Genomic DNA, 20763 nt, shown 5'->3' with positions numbered 1-20763 from the left:
AAATCCAAATACGCGATACCTAAAATTTGCTATATTAGCCTCCTTTTGGTGGATACGAGTTTTAATCTTTCGAAAGAAGGCGTGCAACAAAGCAGGAATTTTTTGACGCCGCAGTAACAGTGGTCGCCAATTAGCAGGACATCGTAAACAAATGGGATTGATTTTACTTGCCCGTGCATGTCGTATTATTCATTCTTCTAGCACAGCTTACAAGCCACTCATCGCAGTACAGTTAGTTAGTCTTTTTGGACGTGTCTATTTCTGTACGGTAACAATAATACCAACCTTTTATTGATTGCAAATCCAGATGTTGTAATTGCGCTCCGAAGTGACATTTGTGTGAACGTATTCTAGTTGGCGACATATATCCAGGGTATTCCGCTGAAGACGCTGATCGTCGCCGTCAGAGACTCCAGTTTACCACCACTAGTGGTGTGTGCGGTGTGACTGAGGTTTCGAGAAAGTTTCGATAAGGAAAATGACAATTGTATATTTTCACATTTTCAGTTTCGCTTAAATAAATGGGGAATTACCAAATTTGCTGTTAGCATGCATAATATGCAACATGAAATTGTCTTGTATAGTAAACTTTCCGCACTCTTAGTATAGCTTTAAATTGGTCATTAGTATCTTACCCTCCTATCGCTTTAATCTTATATCTTGGTACTGTCATTAGGCTCCATCCCAGCGGCCACGGCCATGACTGTGCCTGCGTCCTCTGATACAGCAGTTGAGGACCCTAACCACTGAGTCATCCAGGTGGTTCCTCAAAAGTCGCCATTTTCATGTCTTCTTACAATCCAGAACCGAAAGCATTTCATGCCATGAACAAAGTACACATAATACCATGTTTTACAGTTTAATGCATTCAATAGAAAGGGAACGTTTGCTTCCAGAACGCACAGCTTGCCTAATGGTAGCCTTTATTTTCAATGGATGATACTGGAAACCAAAGACACGCCACTGGCGTAGCCAGAACATGTATTGCAGATGGCTCCTGGTTATTACGTAGACAGATACTAAGTAAGATTTGATAACAGGATTTTGACGTTGCTTTGATGCCTTTATGAACACCTGTCGTCGTGCACTTCTTAGCTTGTTAGACTCAAAATTACAAAGCAGAACGTGCAGGGTGCACTCATTTTAACACAATTTGACTTAATCTCGGTATTTTTGTATGCTGCTTTCGCTCATTCTGTGTTATGTACTGTCTTTGTTAAAGCTAACCACGCGGCAGAGCATGATTCTCGGCCACGTGGTAGTAAATTCATGCCACACTAGAAACTTTCAATCTGCGAAAACAAAAGGCCAGCATCTGTTCTCACTTCTTAACGAGCTGTGATTGTCTAGAAATGGTTAATAGCGTTGTAATACAAGTTAGAAGCAAAACATGCAGCCTGGATACTTCTGACAAAGACTAAAAGCCGTCGTGGAGCCTGTTGTTGAACTGCAGATAGGCAGAACAAGAGGCAGGCTTCATAGCTCAACCGATTTTGCCTTTAATTGTATTTTAGTTTTAGTAGATATTGTACGATGTTATATATGAAAAGTTCATGAAATTCAAGCAACATGCGAGAGCACAGAAACGTGCCATGTTTTGCTTTTGAGCAAGAATGTACATATATATATATATATATATATATATATATATATATATATATATATATATATATATATATATATATATATATATATATATATAATCATTCCAATGAGGGGTTTTCAAAGCGCACCACATGACAAAGCACAACGCCGCGAAGCCAAAAACAAAAAAACTGGAGTTATTACGAGTGGGCTGTTCTCTCACTACGCAGATTTCTTCGACTATATATGAATGTGCAGGTTTATAGGGATCACCAACAGAATTTCATATGCCGCCAGGACGACAAGAACTCATAATGCTTCCACATTTGCCTTTTAGCAACTGTAGTCTTGGTTGTTTTTCAAGGTAGGATCAAGAAAGCAGATGTGCTGCGCAAATTATTTGGCTTGTACCAAATTCTCATGATGTCTTAATGCATTAGGAAAGAAAACAAGCTCTGTACCACCCTCTATGATCTCACTATTGGCCTAGTTTTATCACAGGGCAATTCTTCATCAAGCAAACAGCTAACGCCATTATAATGAAGCAGGTTGCATCAGGTAGTTTTAAGCTTCTTGCGTAATGTAAGGAAAAATACGTGAAGAGCCGAAATAGGTCTGGATGTAACTTTATTCCCGTAGCACAATATTACAGCAATAAAACTTTTGACAGAAATAAAATATTGTTTGCCCAAGTTTAAATTTTTTTTTCATCGACATTTCAGAACAATATAATGACATGGGTCCATTGTCCTCAGAAAGCTCTAAGGAAGATACCTACACAGGTAAATATTTCTGTAGGAGGCCGTGCAACTGTTTACCTTAGGCAGACGATTCGTAGTATTTTGTTACTCCATAAATCACAGTGATATAAGGCTATGTTTAGGGACTGTCAAAATATTATCAGGCCTAATTTTAAGATGTAGCAAGCCATATTTAGTAATTCAACGATACTCACAGCACATCCAGACCGAAACCTTCATTGTATTTGAATACTAGAAAAATGTTTGCTTTATTGAGGGTAAATACAAAGGCGAATGTTGGATGGCGAGGGAACATGAGTTTTTTTCTTCGCAGGGAAAACCAAGATCCGTTACAATGTAGATTTGTTGAAAATTGTTTGCATCCGCTATGCTCCTTTCAACTGAAAAATTGTTCAGCTTTTAAAGAAGTTTTCGTCTTAAATAGAACTTATAAAGTCGTCATTAAGCTTTCATAAAGTTTTGGAATTTTTTGATGTTTCGCTTGAACAATTGTGCTGTGATAAAGTCGTATTGTTGTCATCCTGTAAGCAGAAAATTCTTTCTTATTGGAACCGTTCCCGCTGGAATCAATTGCTACGAAAATCTATGTTATTAGCATGCATAATTTTCGAATTGAGACATTTTTTTCTCAAATAGAATTATTACAAACACTAACCTATCTTTCATACATACATCATTTAATAGAATAAAGATTATTAGCCTACCTAAGTGTTGTCAGGAAGACGTTAATGAATGCCGTAATTGTTTTTGCCTTCTCTAATTTGATTTTGATTTATATGCTTTATTATGTGCTGCTTTTCCTTGGACTTTTGTATTTTCATTTGCTTCATGTAGCACTCCAGCAATAGCCCCTTCGTTAGGCCTGCGCTATGCATAAGTAAGTAAATGAAATTAACAAATGTATAAACTGCAAAACGGTATACATCTGCATGGAGGCACGCAGTTTGCTTTTGTTTAAGCCCTTAATGTGATCAGCCACGTGAGGTACTGTAACGGAAGACCAGGCTCTTTACCACTCATTCACACTTTAAAGCATACGGGCGCCCTGTATTTCTCTCTCTTGGAAACTGTGGCCGCAGCAGCTATAATCGAGCCTGCATCCTTGGAAAAAAAAAGCAGTTGCAATACCTAGCGACTTAGACTCAGGGCGATTTAAAAGTAGAAATCTGCGGAAGATGCTGTACAAATTCTAATTAAGACAGAATACACTGCCTGTGTCAAAGTTCGTTATAAATGAAGACCACGCCTAATTTGGCCTGGCTGTGTGCAACTTCAGTTCTGCTCACCTACTGGGATTTTCATTAAAGACATCAATTTTTAGTACATTAGCATTTGATTGTTTCCTCAGTGTTTGTGTCTGTGTCACTTTTGAAGCGTCCAGGCCCGTGCGACAGCGAAGGTCATCCGACAATGCCGGGTCTGCAACGGCGTTGTTATGTTTCTTACAAGAGAACATGTCATCGCAGAATCTGTAGGAAACTGCCAAAGTGGAGTGCACTTCAAAGCGGAAGCTTTACTGGTCTCCTCGACCAAATGCCACCGGCGCCGCTCATAAGGCGCTGCGCGAGAAGCCGCTCAGTCTTCCTTTGCATGTGGGGCGCGTGGAGCGGCTGTCACCCATTAATAATTAGGGGGTATTATTAACGATGCGCCCTTAACGGTGCGCACACTCCCAGACACCCTTTGAGTGAGTGGGGGTAGCTGTTCCGGTCGCAAAGGAGATGCCCTCGACCTGCGTGGCAAGCTCAGCCGGAATCCAACTACCTTGTAGTGACAGAAGGGGGTGGTCGTTTGGTGCCCAGCTGTCGCCGGTTCAAACCAGAGTAAGGATAGGAGTCAGAAGTAACAAACAAAACACAATTTATGCACGGCAAGAGACGATACAAAGGAATACACAAGGTCACTTGAAATAGAACAGACGAGAGGTTCACAGAATAACAAACGCTATGCATGCAACTACAGAATGATTCAATAACACAGGCTTTACAACAGATCAAACACGAGAGAGTTACATAAACAAACACCAAATTGTTCACCGGGCACTGTTGCAGTCCGACGCCTCAAGAGTCACGATGTGGCCGCCATACGAGACGAGCGCCGCTCCCTTGAAAGTCCGTGGGCTTGCCAGCAGCGGGTGATCCCCGGGAGTCCAGCCAAAGCACAGGCGAACATGTCGCAAAACACTGACGAACTGACTGACTCGTTCACAAGCGGCGCGGTCTCTTTAAATAGGGCGCGCCGCGTCTGTTTGTTAGCACGCGTCAAAGCTAGCGCACACACACACTTAGCTTCGCTGGTTATAGCTCTCTCTTCTCCTCCCGTCGTGCCGCGCGTCGTCATTGGCTAGGTCCCATAGAAGATGCTGGAATTTTCTGGCGTATTCCAGTCCGATGAACCACCGTCCTCCCCGGGCAATGGGAAAGAGGGTGACGGCAACGCGTACAAAGCTACGCGCTCTCCCGCGCGGGGAAGGGGGCTTTTCTCTACATGCTTTCCACGTAACGCAAGCGCGGGCCTCGCGCCGTACCGGCTTGATGAAAATGTGCGCCGATTTCGTGACAGCGGCGACGTCGCGTCTTCTCGTCTTCATTTTAGTGGGATAGAACGCCTTGCAATACAAAATGTTTATTTACAAAAAGAGGTACATGCCGGATTTCTAAACAAAATATACTAAGGGTTGGTAACAGGTGGCGCTTTCTACATTTTATTTGGATCACATTCATACTGTCGACTTCCACATCTTTTCATTTTTTTTTTTGTGCCGAGGGTAAGATTTCTTTCCTGTTTATTGGCTAGAAAACTTCAATTCATGCTGCTTCAAATGGCAGTTTTCTTTAATGTTGACATGCTCAAAATATAGATATTACTGCTTCAAAAATTAAGGTTTTGCTGCTCTTAAAATTGCTACAAATCCTATTTCAGCTCTTGCATCCCTGAATTTGTATTCTCTGTTCTAACGACCAAATTATTTTGAGTAAATTTATCCCCAAAATAGGTGCCTTTCAGCATATAGTCAATAAAGTAGTCGAATACAAGAGGTGCTGTATAGTTGGAAGTGCCTCATTTATCATATACCCCACACCCCTAACTTCGAAATTCGCGAAACAGAGTCCTCACCTATAACTCAAATATTTCTGTGCAAAAAAATGAGCACAAGAAAGGTACAACTGCGCACTGAGTGATGACATCGTTTTTAGTTTATTTATTCAAACAACCACCTCAACGTCACTGATTATCCGATTCTCAATCGTCGCCACTGTCACTGTAACCATCTAAGGCATCATTGCCACTGTCAAAGATGTAGTCACCTTCGCAACCTTCCAAGGTGTTACTTACTGATGGCACATTTTTTAAGCTCTTATGAACAAAGTCGGCCAGAATCGCTTTCCACGCGTCCACGATCCAGTGGCAGAGTAGTCGAATGGCCTTCGCACACATCCTGTCTGTGTCAAGGCGTAAAGGCTGTCGGCCATCCACTGGGGACATAGGCGCTTCACGTGTGCCTTGAATTGAAGAAGGGGGGGAGGGGGTGGAAATCAGTCTTAGGGCCACGAAACGTTTACCTGTCCCTGTTAATTGTTTCAAGATCCTTTTTTTTTCTTCCTCTACTCGAGAATGCACAACTCTTCAACGTCATTTTGTTTTGCTTCAGCTACCACCGCTGTAGGACACAGCACAGTTTCTCTATTTCTTAACGTTTTGAACAAATATTAACACAGTCGCGGCTGAATACAAGTATAATCTATTTTGATGCTTTCTCTGTGTGTGAAAGAGCTGTTTAGCCGATCGGGCCAGGTCATAGCATGTAATGAAATGGTGTTGCATCAAGCAGATACTAACCTCAACCATTTTGCATGCGACTTCACTCTGGAATAAGGAAATAACAATCTGTATTACTTATAGCCGGATTGCAGAAAGCGCCAAAAAATTTTTTGCTTTCTTGCGCTCTCTGGACACATGAATTACCAACTCGCCGGGCGTCTGTTACAGCCAGACTAACACTCCTGTTAAGAAATGGCAAAATACGAACCACTGGTGGCCCAAAACATGCGTTTTACCTAAGAAACCTTCAGCGCGAAGCGCGCCGATCCGATTGCATCAAATATCATGGAGTCCGATCTAAAAGCCTAGGTTCTGATGCCAAAAATAAAGAGATTAAAACCGAAACATGTGCATTTAAAACATGCGAAGAGTAGTCCCAGAAAAAATCGCCACAGCTGCGCATAAGCGGCGATTTACACATCGCAACATGCATGGCCGACTATCTTCGTATATGCATCAACGAAAGTACAGTGCGCTGTAAATGCTGTAGCACTCTCTGGAACAGAAACAAATATGAGTAGCGAGGCACAGCATACACCTACATACATAAGTGATCTAGCAAGTTAACGACAGCATTGAAGAACGATCGTCACAAACACCTATTAAACTGAGGCACCCGCATGACCCACAGTCTTGCAGTCTCCTGTCGATGCACCCCTGAAAGATGTTGCCTAGTGTCTAGAAGAGCGCGCTAACAGCCTGCGCGTGAAGGTAAAAAAAATCTGGTCTTTAACTTTTAGCTCGTTTTTCGCAGTGAAAGACTGCCACCGAGTCGCACTCATGGCACCAAAACAAAGGCCATCAGTGCAAATATGGGTCAATTGGGTGTTGAAACAGCACGTGATAAAAGGCCTAACAACCGCTGGCAGAGCATGAAGAATAAACAGACTATGCTATGGATGTGGATTTACCTATGCCTTCTGTTGACTCCTTATCAGCTTAACAAGCGTCGACGATGGGAATGGCGGACTACATGGAGACATTGCGCATTGCTGTATAACGATCACTGCCCCCCCCCCCCCTCCCCATGAAAAAAATTCGCACGTAGCCCGCACCCCCAAGCCTTCTTTATACTTAAGACAGGAACTAGAGCATTGCGCGGGCTAGAGCCATTCTGAAAGCCAGACCACCGCTCGGAAGTCCTTTCCATCGGCGTCAGGCCAGGTCCGGGCCAAGGTATATTTATCTCGGGTGGGCCGGGCCGGACACCCTGATCACGGACACCTGCAACTTCTGCAAAAGTGTGAATAGGGCCGTAGTGCGATAAGGGTGTAGAATCCACACCATTTTCCCGCGCCGTTCCCACGCGATAGCTTCAGTGTTCTTTCTCGGCCCCTCTGCTCAATTACTGACGGCTACCGACGGCCGCTTGGGGGCTATTTAGTTTCCAGTTTGCTTCTCAGCTTTCGTGAAACCAGCGCCGATGTTTAGGTATCCGTTTCAAAATTAGCGCCACGCTATCGCCTAACACATCACTATTGTGAATCCAGCCTCGACATGGCCTCATTTGAAGCGGCACATAGCTCAAACATTTTTCCAGCACCGCACCCCTCTTGTGGCCGCGAAGCCTATAATGTTGACGGGGTGGGTTACCGAGGATCGCTCCTATTTTTCCTGCAAAAATTATTTCGCAGTAGTGGTGCAGGCTTATTTTTCAAGCTGTAAAGTTAAGTGCGGGACTACTTTAAGCTAGCATGTGTAGTAACGCTTGAGTAATCGGTGGACACTCCCTGATATACCTTTCAGTACCAGACTGTACCTTCTCGTTTGATGAGAGGGTAGGCAGTGATAAGTGCGGGCATTTTCGATTGCCTATAAGATGCCAAAATGCACAAAATGGACGTTTTTCAAATATCCTACTGCGCATGCGTGAAGCCACCTCGGCAGCCATTTTGGGGAAGGAGGTCGCTGCACAAGCTTTTCAACGAAATGACGTCCCTAGATTCAATGACTCTGTGAACGGCCGCAAAATCGTTGCGTGCAGTGCTAGCATCTTCTATGCGTTCGATATGCATGCATTGTATTATTCCGGCCTCCCCTAGCTCGCCACAAACGAGATAACACGGCCAGGTCCGCCAGCGTACTTACTATTGTCATAGATTACAGGGGATTGGGGAGTGTGTCCACAGATGACTCGCGCGTCTCATGGGCAGCCTAGGCGAGACCAGCCCTGCATTCAACTACTGCTTGGAAAATAAGCCCACTCAACTATTGTGAACAAATTTCTCCAGGACATATGCGAGGGAACCACGGTAAGCCGTCCCGTGAGGGTATTCCACATGGCGGTCACAAGAGGGCTGCGCCACTGAGAAAATGTCCATTATTGTGCAGCAGGCCAGGGCTTTGATAACTGAGGGGACGTTCTTGGAAAATCAAGCTGAGAAAACTTCGTTCTCGCAAGCATGGTCATTAAAAATGGCGGGTGAGGAGTCTTTGTGCAATCCCAGGAAGCTACTGCGAAGAGGTCCGTTATGAGACATGAAATTAAGCTGCGCGAACTGGCCGAAAGTGCAAAGTTGTGCGCATACTTTGTTAAGCGGGTTTACTGTAGGAGAAAGGATATGCCACAGTAATCAACAACGCAAGCTCTCAATGCCAGATAGCTCTTGAATGACATGTCCCAATACTAGACCAAACTAAGGAATGCCTGAATAACAGCGCAAGCAACCACAAGAAAACACACAGAAGGATGAACGGGCACCGGCGCTCACTATGCAACTAAATTTTATTTCGGAGCACAACATATATAAACATGCATAAAGGTGTGAAGCAAGGGTGATGCTGTGCGATCACCGAAAACCGTCTAGTAATTATCCTGGTTCTACCCCTTTATGCATGTTTATATATGTTTTGCTCGGTAATGAAATTTCAGTTGTTATACTTCATCTCACAAGTTATCTGCAGCACTGCACAAGAGAGAGCAGCCCTTGCAATTGCGCGCCGAAGTGCCTCTCGCTCCTGTTCCCTACAATAGCGAATTTTGCTCCTACTGTCAACCCCGCCAATTTGGAGGCGATAGCCGCGCAGAAGCACAATTGCCTATTGCGTGTGATCATGATTGGACCGTGGTGCCTCTGCCTTTCGCAGAGCTGCAAACATCTTGTGAGAGGACGTATAGTCAGCACCAGTGTCCATTCATTCTTGGTGTTTCCGTGTTGTTCCTTGTGCTGTTCTTTAAGAATGCAATACCGACTGGCCCGGCATCTCGCCCTTGCAAGCTTAGGTAACCACGAATATTGATTATGTAAATTCAGTTGGAAGTAAAAAGTTACGAGATTAGTTTATCAACATATTAGCGTGATTCACCTTTATCCTGATGTAAACCAACATTACATTTGCAATTTGAAACCATCTCAATATCACAAAAAGCATTTTTAAAACTTGTAGTTCACCTTCGTTGAAACACATGGTATACGTATGTGTGGTCACTGAAATGCAGTCACGCCTGCTGATCATAGAGATTGGGGCAACTCAAGTCTCGGACTCAACACTATGCTCACTATTACAACGAATGCTTAATAAATGAGTACTGGCTTAAACCCACGATAAGGGCCGCAAGAAATTCGAAAAATGAAACTTACAAGCACCATGCGCCGGTTTACGTTGACCGCTGCCGCCGCACCTGCTGCTGTCGCCCATCATTGGCATGCGTCATGGAGTCCGCAGCTGGTTTTTGTGACCCGCCGCTACCGCAGCAGTAACCTTTCAAGACCATACTTGTTCTCACCGCTGGGCCAGAGAATCTGCTGCCGTGCCCTCTCCTCCGCCACTGCTTTTGGACAGCCCAAAACTGTTGCAGAACTAGAAGACGCATACCTGTTGCTTTATCTCCACAACGTCGCTGATTGCATAGTCGTCGTGAGCTGTGCCCTTAACAGAATTCTGCCGCGTCAGGTAGTTTAAGGTTACGTCTCTATAGAGCGTAGTTCACTGCAGTGACGACGAAGGATTTTGTTCGCACACATCTATTTGCATGTTGAGTATTATACACATATTTACCACTCAAAGGCAGTGCAGTTATAGGAATTTCAGACCACTTGATGTTTCCGCTCCGAAAAGGACATCTCTTCTGCTGCAATGACTCATGAGTCGTGACCCCACGGAGCCTTGAGAGGAGTATGTGTGCAGGGCCACCCGTGCTCAGCGTCGAAAAGAGGCATGCATTTTGGGCTCCCTGGGCCCTGCCATATTGTTCACTGAACAGTCTTGTGTACCCCGCGTAGGCACTGTGGAAGCTACAGCCAAACTGGTTTTCGAAAGTCCGGCGAAAAATCACTTCACGCTGTGAAGAAAAGAGCCCCGGGCAGCATCAGGTTCCTCTGATTGTTCCTTACCCCGCCTCCGTCACTGGCGCTTGAAATTCAGTGTTCAAATTTCGATGCTCGCTAGAGAGACAAGCTTATCAGGACAAAAGAGCGTGCGTCACCATTGCGCTGTGTCATACGGCGAGCAAAAGAATCAATGCCCAGTCTCCTGAATTCTCGAAACTAGAAAAGATATATAACCGCGTGAAAGTGTCACAAGCTGTACGTGGCTCCGCCGGTAGCCAGCTAGCAGGTCGCTTAAAATGACGGCTTGAGGGGCTAGTTGGTGCTGCATAATACCCAGAAATGTGGCGCAACAAACACAAACACAAGCGAAGAGCGCTTGTGTTTTTGTTTGTTGCGCCACTATTCTGGGTTTTAAGCTAGCTGGTCTTTTGCAAGTTTTCCACTCACCTTTTGCTCGAAGGCATCCTGTCGCACAATGCTGCTGCAAACACGTGTGTGCTGCATTGAAAAACACGAAGTGCATGGTGTGTGGCGTGGCGGAAAACATGCATGCGTCGTGTTTCATCACAACAGCGCCCGAGAAGCTGCGATTACACTCACCCAACAGCGTGGCGTAGCAAGTACGAAACACGCCCAGGCACTGCGAAAAGAAAGAGCCCTGATACACTAGGAACAATAGTGCTAGTTGTTGGGGCAGTTTGGAACCTTAAAGTTGTAACAAAATGGGGTACCAGCTGAAGCAAGACCAGCAAAGGAAGGATATAAAAGAACCCGCTGAAATTGGAGCGAATGAAAAAATTATGAATGATTTCCTACCAAAATAATGTCTCCTGCAATATTAATAAAGAACATGGCGAGAGGGTGTAAGCATTCTATTTTTTCACCTTCCAAACTGATTAGCCTATCCTTGAAAATTGAAAAAAAAAGGAAATGAAGAAGGGAGCATGTGTGTAGTACAGTAAAATCAAGCAAGCGAAATCCTTGGTCAAGGCAAGACGTACTTATGTACTGCATTCCGATGTACTGTGGGAAAGTGCCTATATAGGACAGACAGGCAGGTGCCTTATAACTTCATTTTCACCAGCGTAAAAACTCTCTAAAAGGGGGAAACCCAGGAATATACATGGCGTTACACAATTACTGGCGCGCTGTAGAATGCTCCTCCCAGCTAAACAGCAAACTCCTCGCATCTCAAATTTCGCACAGAAAATGCGTTTTGTTGTTAGTATTTTTGTTACTAAAATTGTTTGGGGTACTTGCCTGATTCAATTAGTACAAGTTGGATGTTCCCATTATATGCGGCGGCGATGCAAGACGAGCCGCTGCCTCAGCGATAGCACCGGCATAGCCACCGCGTACGATGGGAACATCCGACATCTGATTGAATCAGGCAAAAACCATACTAAAGATAACGTGCCATATCTGTTCGATATTTGAGCTGTGAGGATTACACGGTTTAGCTGGGAGTTCATTGCAGCAGCAGCACCGAGATGAAAAAAGAAAGGTGCCTACACTCGAGCATGTCATCATTTTGGAAAAGGAAAGGACCGGACGAGGTATGTATATATACCTTCTATATATATATATATATATATATATATATATATATGTGTGTGTGTGTGTGTGTGTGTGTGTGTGTGTGTGTGTGTGTGTGTGTGTGTGTGTGTGTGTGTGTGTGTGCGTGTGCGTGTGCGTGTGCGTGTGCGTGTGTGTGTGTGTGTGTGTGTGTGTGTGTGTGTGTGTGTGTGTGTGTGTGTGTGTGTGTGTCTAAAAGTGCCCGATGGACACTTTCGTGTCCATTTGTAAACTAGAACGTCCGACTGGCGTATTTTCTGCGGTACGGTAAATGAGGGCGCACGAATCCCGGTTTTCAGTGTATCTGGGCGCATTTGTGCAAAAAAACGAGTACAAAAACTATTGATAAAATTTGTTCTCGAATGTTACAGCGTTCAGCTGCCCATCAGCCCGCCACTAGTTAAAGCTGTAAAATTAAATAATTTGAAGCCAGGATGACAGCAAAGCTGTAGACGGGATAGCGCCTTTAACACAGCGTTTTCATTCAGCGAATGTTTGTCGTTAAGAGGCGTACAGTCTGGCAAAGTAATTACCGCCTTAAGTTGTCTTGGTTTGGGGGAGGGAAGGGGCTATATAGTAATAATAATAATAATAATAATAATAATAATAATATTAATATTTGGTTCACAGGAAGGGAAAAGCGCAGTATCAATCACACTTGCTCTGTGGACACCTGGACCGCGCCGAAGGGTAAGAGATGATGATGGGAGTTAAAGTGAATAGAGAGAAAGGGAAGCCGTAGTGGAGGGCTACGGAGTAATTTCGACCACCTTGGGATCTCTAACGTGCGCTGACATCGCACAGCACACGGACGCCACTTCGTTTTTGCCTCCATCGGAACGCAGCCGCCGTGGTCGGGTTCGTTGGGCGTCTTACCACTGCACCACCCTGTCTCACTTCTCGGTGAACGCCGACCTTTAAAATGAAAGGCATAAAATGGGCGGTAGAGCCGCCCAAATCTTTACCGTGCGTATGACAAACTCCTTTTCTGTGCTCCTGCGCCTTGGTGCGGATACTACTTACCAGAAGATCAAGATTACGCAAGGACTTGGTGAACCCTTTCTTATACTTCGACGTTTCGCAGGTTAGCTCCTCTGTAATGCTAAGAATCACAGAAAATGTAGTCGTCACGAACGTCAGTTAAGATTTTGGAAGCTAGCTTTACATATGTTGTTGGTTCGAATCTCTGTCGCAAACTAGCCTTCAACATGACTAGCAGATGGATGCTGAATGTGAGGTGAAAAAGGTATGACACCACCCTGAAAGCTGTATAAAGAATCACTTTTATCACGATTTTATTTATAAATCAGAGCAAATATTTTTTCACGAGTTGCGAGTTTCGGCGACGGCAATGACGATGCCTTTTCGACCGAACGAGCTGTATGCGCTTCAGAACAAAATATGTGCATTATTTTTTTACTGAACACAACTCCACCTCTTTGTCTCTTTTCTTTCAATCCACCTTGCTTTGAAGCTTCGCAAGCTTCCCCTTATGGTGTGGTTTAGGAAATTCCCACCGAGAATTGTTACATATACTGTGCCTTTCCTTTCTTGTAAACCAATTATTATAATTACAATTATTATTAGGCAGCTTTGAAATACGTTTGCACAACAGCCCGTGACACTTCGCTCTGCAGTCGGAGCGGCTTCACTAAGAGGGCTCGGCAGCACGCGTACGATGGCACGCGCACTAATTCCAGCCATCTGCTTCTTACGCTGGTTATCATGGTGATGTTTACTTTGGAAAGCCATCCCCGTACTTCCGACGTTTCTTCATGCATTCTGATAATTCCTTTTCTAAATCAGCACCCATCCGTGCCTATCTACCACCCGTGGACCGGCAATGAACCTACCGCCCGTGGAACGACAGCTGCTCCTCAAGACTTCTGCCCTGCAGCGCCCCCAACAGAACTACCCTGCTACCCGGCATCGTCATTCTTGGGACCACCGTCAGTCTCACAGACAGCAAGATCAACACATCACGATATAAGGACCAACATGCTCGTACCTTCCTTCAGTGGGCTCGGCAGCGCGCGCATGATGGCACGCGCTAATTCCAGTCATCTGCTTCTTACTCAGGTAAATAACCAGATTTCCTTATTTGCCCCGCGTACTCGTTATCGTGGTTTATTAGCGCTGCCGAGCCCACGCTACTGCCTAACTATCGCCTACTACTGGGCTCATATTCTTTTTGGTCTTCTTGCTATATCTGGTGATATCGAAGTAAACTCCGGACCTCCATGCACCTTTGCTATGTCCACGCAAGCGTCTTCTGAGATACTGACCGCATTGGATGAAATTAGATCTGGCCAAAACACGCTTCTCAATGAAGTGAAAACCATTCAAACCAAGCTTGCGCAAACTGACAAGGCTGTCGATGAGATCAACAAAAGGCTTGCAAAAATTGAAGATTACTCCGCTTTAGTCGCCTAAAGGCTGTTGCGGCGGACACGAAGACGCTTGCTGAAGACAGCGCCAAACTTATCACTATCATGATGGCCAGGATAGACGATGCTGAAGACAGGGCCTGTCGTTCAAATCTGCTTATCTTCAACCTAAAAGGTGCACTATGGGAAACATGGGACGAATCTGAAAATCAAGTCATTAAACTTTGCGAAGAAAAACTTGACATGAGCATCCAACCATCCGATATCGAACGCTCACACAGGCTTGGACAATACCGAAGTAATGATGAACGACCAATGATCGTAAAATTTACTCACTTCAAAACTAAAAAATCCGTCATGTCACGTGCAAAGAGCCTGAAGGGCACTTCATACGCAATATCTGAAGACTACTCAGCTAGAACACGGCTAGTCCGCTAACGTCTTTTTGAATTCGCCAAATCTGAGAACAAAATTTATAAACTGTGTTATAAAAAGCTTATCATGGATAACATCACGTACGTTTTCGATCACTCTTCACAGACTATAGTCCCATTTAATAGTCCCGTCCCACACCAGCCATAGCTACAGGCCAGCTCGCACCCCAAACCCGTTTCTAAGCATGTACCTTTCATATACACAAACATTAGAAGCATCTTACCAAAATCTGATTCATTACGCAGCCTCATTGACACCACAGAAAGTAAAATAGTTGTACTAAAGGAAACTTGCCTTCATCCATTCGTTTCTAATTCTGAATTATCTGCAGCCTTCTCTCATTATATTCTTCGTCACGATCGCGAGAACAGGCGTGGCGGCAGCATTCTCATTGCCACTCATCAAAACTTACTTTGCTACCCTATAAACGTCACCTCGTGTTTGGAAATCACGTTCTTCGCATCTAAAGCATTTAACCACCCCGTTATCATCGGTTCGTGTTACAGGCCACCCGACGCCGTCTTGTCATTTGTTATGCAGTTTCACGATGCACTCCAATCTATAGCCGTATGGTTGGTTGGTTTGTGGGGTTTAACGTCCCAAAGCAACTCAGGCTATGAGAGACGCCGTAGTGGAGGACTCCGGAAATTTCGACCACCTGGGGTTCTTTAACGTGCACTGACATCGCACAGCACACGGGCGCCTTGCTTTTCGCCTCCATCGAAAAGCTGCCGCCGAGGCCGGGATTCGATCCCGCGTCCTTTCTATAGCCTTATCATATCCGCGTGCACCTTTGCTTATATTTGGCGACTTTAATTTCCCTTTCATATTGTTACGGGGATGTACTTAATGTACAAGCACTGCGATGGGCAGAACTCGATGCTAAGACTTCAGTAGCCGTGCAGTGTCCACTCTGTCAGCGTCGTTCTCTTTCTCAAAGCTTTGTCGTGCCCGTGTTCCTCGGTCGTCGTCTTTGTCAGTGAGCACATCACTTTAGTCCCGCGTTTCCCGGTAACACTACCCCCTTGGCAAAAGGCAACGTCCCGGTGCGAATTAGGCGTGCGATGTGGAGGGGAAGTAATATGGCTTTAGGCGGGCAACATGTACGATTTCGAAAGTGAGTGTAGCAGTCGGTGACTTTAAGTGGAGCGGTGCAATCTCATAGGTCACGTTGGTCACTGTTCGTCGTACACGGTAAGGACCTGTGTAGTGGGGCAGAAGCTTTTGACACAACCCCACACGACGGCATAGAAGCCAGAGCAACACCAGAGATCCGGACGGATAGTGCACATCGCGGTGGTGAGCGTCGTAGCGGCGTTTTTGAGTTTCTTGAGAGATGATGAGATTGTGACGAGCAATCTGGCGAGCAGCGTCGGCTCGGGTGATGGTATCGCGGGCATAGGTTGTGACGGGGCCAGCGGCGGGAAGCAAAGTGTCGAAGGGCAGTAAGGGGTCTCTTCCAAAGAGAAGATGGGATGGAGAGTACCCAGCAGTGTCATGACGCGAAGAGTTATATGCAAAGGTGACAAATGGCAGACTAATATCCCAGTCGCGATGACTGTGAGATACGTAGATTGCGAGCATGTCGGTGAGTGTGCGGTTACGACACTCCGGAAGGCCGTTCCTCTGAGGGTGATACGCACTGGTGAACTTGTGCCGAACGGAGCAAGAACGAAGTATTTCCTCAACAACTCGGGAAAGGAAACAGCGGCCACGGTCTGTAAGTAGTTGACGGGGAGCACCATGGTGAAGTAGGACGTCGTACAAAAGGAAGTCAGCAACGTCTGTGGCGCAGCTGGTTGTAATGGCGCGAGTGATCACGTACCGCGTGGCATAATCGGTGGCCACAGCGATCCATTTGTTTCCTGACAAGGACTCGGGGAAGGGCCCTAGGAGGTCAAAGCCAACACGAGAAAATGGCTCAGTCGGGATAGCAATCGGCTGCAGGTGTCCAGGTGTTAGCTCAGGGGGTTTCTTCCGGCGTTGACAGAGGTCGCAAGCGGCTACATAACGTTGGACAGAGCGGTAGAGTCCAGGCCAGAAGAAACGCCGGTGCACGCGGTCCTATATTGTCACGTAGTGGTGACGAGGTCGACGACACAATTGAAGGGTCGATGATTGCACGAAAGAAACTGTTTATTTGGGCTGACTTGCGCCCGCAAAAGAACTAAGCAAATCGGCGGCGACGATAGAAACAAACGTGCTCGTCGATCGTCGAACAAAGAATGCCCGTCACACTCGGCAACGCTCAATTTAAAGTCTGCAGAGAACAATCTAGATAACGTCGCAAACAGCTACCAGCACGGGCTGGAACATTGTGGAAAGACACCCGAGTGGCCGGAACCTTCGAGACAGATCTCGGTGCATCTTTCGCTACAACCAAAACTGATAAAGGCGTGACTTGCGACATCGAGCATTAACAAACAAAGATTACGGAACTGATACGCGGTCCAGAATCAGAGTGATAAGCCTGTATGCCGGCGGCTGTTAAAAAACAACAAATACTGTTTGAAGGTTTCGCGGCATTACTCCCCCCTTAAAAAAAACATCGCCTCGATGTTCCAAAACAAAGAAACTTAAACATAAACACTGCAAAGTTTAAACACCACAGATTCTTTAACGCGCGTAATATGGCTTCAGTCGTACAACATGTACAATTTCTGGGCGTGCGCGTCGCCGTTGTGATGCTGACGTTCCGTCGGGAATGACTTCATAGTCCAGTGGTCCGACGCGGCGAAGGATTTTGTATGGCCCAAAGTATCGACGCAACAACTTTTCACTTAATCCGCGACGGCGAATTGGTGTCCAAACCCACACTTGGTCTCCTGGATTGTACTCTGCATGGCGTCGTCGTAAATTGTATCGTCGACTGTCGGTGCGCTGTTGGTCTTTAATACGCAGCCGTGCGAGTCGTCGGGCTTCCTCTGCACGCTGCAGGTAGGCGGCGACGTCAAGGTTGTCTTCGCTGGTTACGTGCGGCAGCATTGCGTCGAGCGTCGTCGTGGGCTCCCTGCCGTACACACGCTTAAACGGGGTCGCTCTGGTCGTCTCCTGGACTGCCGTGTTATACGCGAAGATCACGTACGGCAAGATGGTGTCCCAGGTCTTGTGTTCAGCGTCGACGTACATAGCGATCATGTCCGCGATCGTTTTGTTCAGGCGCTCCGTGAGGCCATTGGTCTGGGGATGGTACGCAGTTGTTCGTCGATGGCTTGTGTGACTGTATTCCAGGATGGCTTGCGTCAACTCTGCCGTAAACGCCGTTCCCCTGTCCGTGATGAGCACTTCTGGGGCGCCGTGTCGCAAGAGAATTTGTTCGACAAAAAATTTGGCGACTTCTGCCGCGGTACCATTTGGTAGTGCTCTTGCTTCGGCGTAACGGGTAAGGTAGTCAGTGGCCACGATGATCCAATTGTTACCCATAGACGAAGATGGAAAGGGGCCGAGGAGATCCATCCCAATTTGCTGAAAGGGCAGGATTGGGGGCGGAATCGGGTTTAGTAGTCCTGCTGGTCTGATCGGTGGCGTCTTGCGTCGTTGGCACTCACGACACGTCTTCACGTAGTGGGCAACTTCGGCAGGCAGTCGCGGCCAGTAATACTTCTCTTGGATTCGACGTAACGTGCGCGCAAATCCGAGGTGGCCTGCTGTGGGCTCATCGTGCAACGCCTGCAGAATTTCTTGCCGAAGGGTTTTAGGCACTACGAGAAGCTGCGCGGTCTTGTTGGGTGCGAAGTTCTTCTTCACGAGGAGGCCATTGCTTAACGTGAAGGATGATAAATGTCGCCTGAACACACCAGGAGGGGAAGCGGTCTTTCCTTCCAAGTAATCGGCTAGCGCTTTCAGCTCAGGGTCTGATCGCTGTTGTTCTGCGAAACTGCTGGCGCTTACCAGTCCCAAAAAGGCGTCGTCGTCATCGTCCTTCGGGGGAGCATCGACGGGAGCGCGGGATAAGCAGTCTGCGTCGGAATGCTTTCGGCCCGACTTATAGACTACAGCCATGTCAAATTCTTGAAGTCGTAGGCTCCATCTGGCAAGGCGGCCGGAAGGATCTTTCAAATTAGCCAGCCAGCAGAGCGCGTGATGGTCGCTTACCACCTTGAATGGTCGGCCGTATACGTATGGACGAAACTTAGAAGTGGCCCAGATGATTGCAAGGCACTCCTTCTCGGTCGTCGAGTAATTCACTTCGGCTTTTGTGAGTGACCTGCTAGCGTAGGCGATTACTTTCTCCTGTCCGGCACTCTTCTGGACGAGAACGGCTCCTAGGCCCACACTGCTCGCGTCGGTGTGAATTTCGGTCTCGGCGTTTTCATCAAAGTGGCCAAGTACGGGAGGGCATTGCAGGCGGCGCTTGAGTTCGTCGAAGGCTTCTCCTTGCGGCGCTTCCCATTTAAAAGGTACGTCAGCCTTTGTAAGCTGCGTCAACGGTTCGGCGATCCGCGAAAAGTTTCTGACAAATCGTCGATAATAAGCGCACAGCCCAAGGAATCGGCGCACAGCTTTCTTGTCGGCAGGCGGTGGGAATTGTGCGATTGCAGCTGTTTTCTCCGGGTCTGGGCGAATACCGTCCTTGCTAACGATGTGACCTAGGAATCGGAGTTCTTCGTAGGCGAAGTGACACTTCTCTGCTTTTAGCGTTAGTCCCGATGACTTGATGGCTTCCAGCACTGTTTGTAGTCGTTTTAGGTGGTCTTCAAAGTTTGACGAGAAGACAACAACGTCGTCCAAATATACCAAACAAATTTGCCACTTCAACCCTGCCAGGACTGTGTCCATTACTCGTTGAAACGTGGCTGGTGCGGAGCAGAGGCCAAATGGCATCACCTTGAACTCATAAAGGCCGTCCGGTGTGATGAATGCGGTCTTCTCGCGATCTCTTTCGTCGACCTCAATTTGCCAATATCCGCTCTTCAGGTCCATCGATGAGAAGTACCTTGCATTGCAGAGTCGGTCGAGGGTGTCGTCGATGCGGGGAAGCGGGTAGACATCCTTCTTCGTTATGCTATTCAAGCGGCGGTAATCAACGCAGAAGCGAAGTGTGCTGTCTTTCTTCTTGACCAAAACGACTGGTGCCGCCCAGGGGCTGTTCGAGGGCTGGATTACGTCATCACGCAGCATTTCCTCAACTTGATCGCGAATGGACTGGCGTTCTCGCGGCGATACACGATAAGGGCTTCGGCGCAGAGGTCGGGCGTGTTCGTCCGTTATAATGCGGTGCTTGGCCAGTGGTGTTTGTCGTACCTTCGATGATGACGAGAAGCACTCCCCGTAGCTTCGAAGAAGACTGAGAATCTGGTCTTTCCTGCTGTGGGTCAATGCCGGGTTGATGTCAAATTTGGGCTGACGGAATTGGTCCGGTGCGTCTTCCAGCGTTTGGTCGTGGAGGGCGAATACATCTTTGAGGTCGGCTAATTCGTCGAGAAAAGCGATGGTCGTGCCCTTGTTTAGATGCCGGTATTCTTCAGTGAAGTTTGTTACCAGCACCTGAGCTTGTCCTTTCCGGAATTTCGTGATGCCTCTTGCGATGCCGATACCTCGTTCCAAGAGCAATTGGATATTTCCTTCGACGATTCCTTCAGCGGTTTCAATGTCTGTGCTACCTACGCTGACGGCGATGCTTGATCGGGGCGGCACGGTCAATTCTCCGTCGAGGACGTTTAGAGCGACGTGTTGCGTCGAAGTCGTCGTAGCAGGTATGGCTTTGTCTGCAGAGAGCTTGATGAGCTTGGATCGGAGGTCGATGATAGCCCTATTTTCATTTAGGAAGTCCATGCCTAAAATCACTTCGCGGGAGCACTGCTGCAAGACCACAAAGCTGGTGGGGTAAATACGCCCATTTACGGTTATTCTTGCAGTGCATCGTCCCGATGGAGTAATCAGGTTGCCACCTGCGGTGCGAATCAGCGGGCCATCCCAAGCGGTGGT

General features: G+C 46.7%; 1 protein-coding gene across 1 annotated transcript in view; it reads left to right on the top strand.

The window, feature by feature from the left end:
- LOC146195818 (uncharacterized) overlaps positions 1-3900 on the top strand; it is a 95138-nt gene extending 91238 nt beyond the window's left edge. The window contains exon 3 of the mRNA XM_084596871.1: positions 3720-3900. Coding sequence (XP_084452997.1) covers positions 3720-3900 — 181 coding nt within the window. The remainder of the gene's footprint in view (positions 1-3719) is intronic.
- Positions 3901-20763: the final 16863 nt, after the last annotated feature.

The sequence above is a fragment of the Amblyomma maculatum genome, chromosome 3 (genome assembly GCF_055883805.1).
Source record: "Amblyomma maculatum isolate TAMU_Amacu chromosome 3, ASM5588380v1, whole genome shotgun sequence".
Lineage (NCBI taxonomy): Eukaryota > Metazoa > Arthropoda > Arachnida > Ixodida > Ixodidae > Amblyomma > Amblyomma maculatum.
Note: the sequence above shows the minus strand (reverse complement) of the source record. Positions and strands in the feature narration are given on the sequence as shown.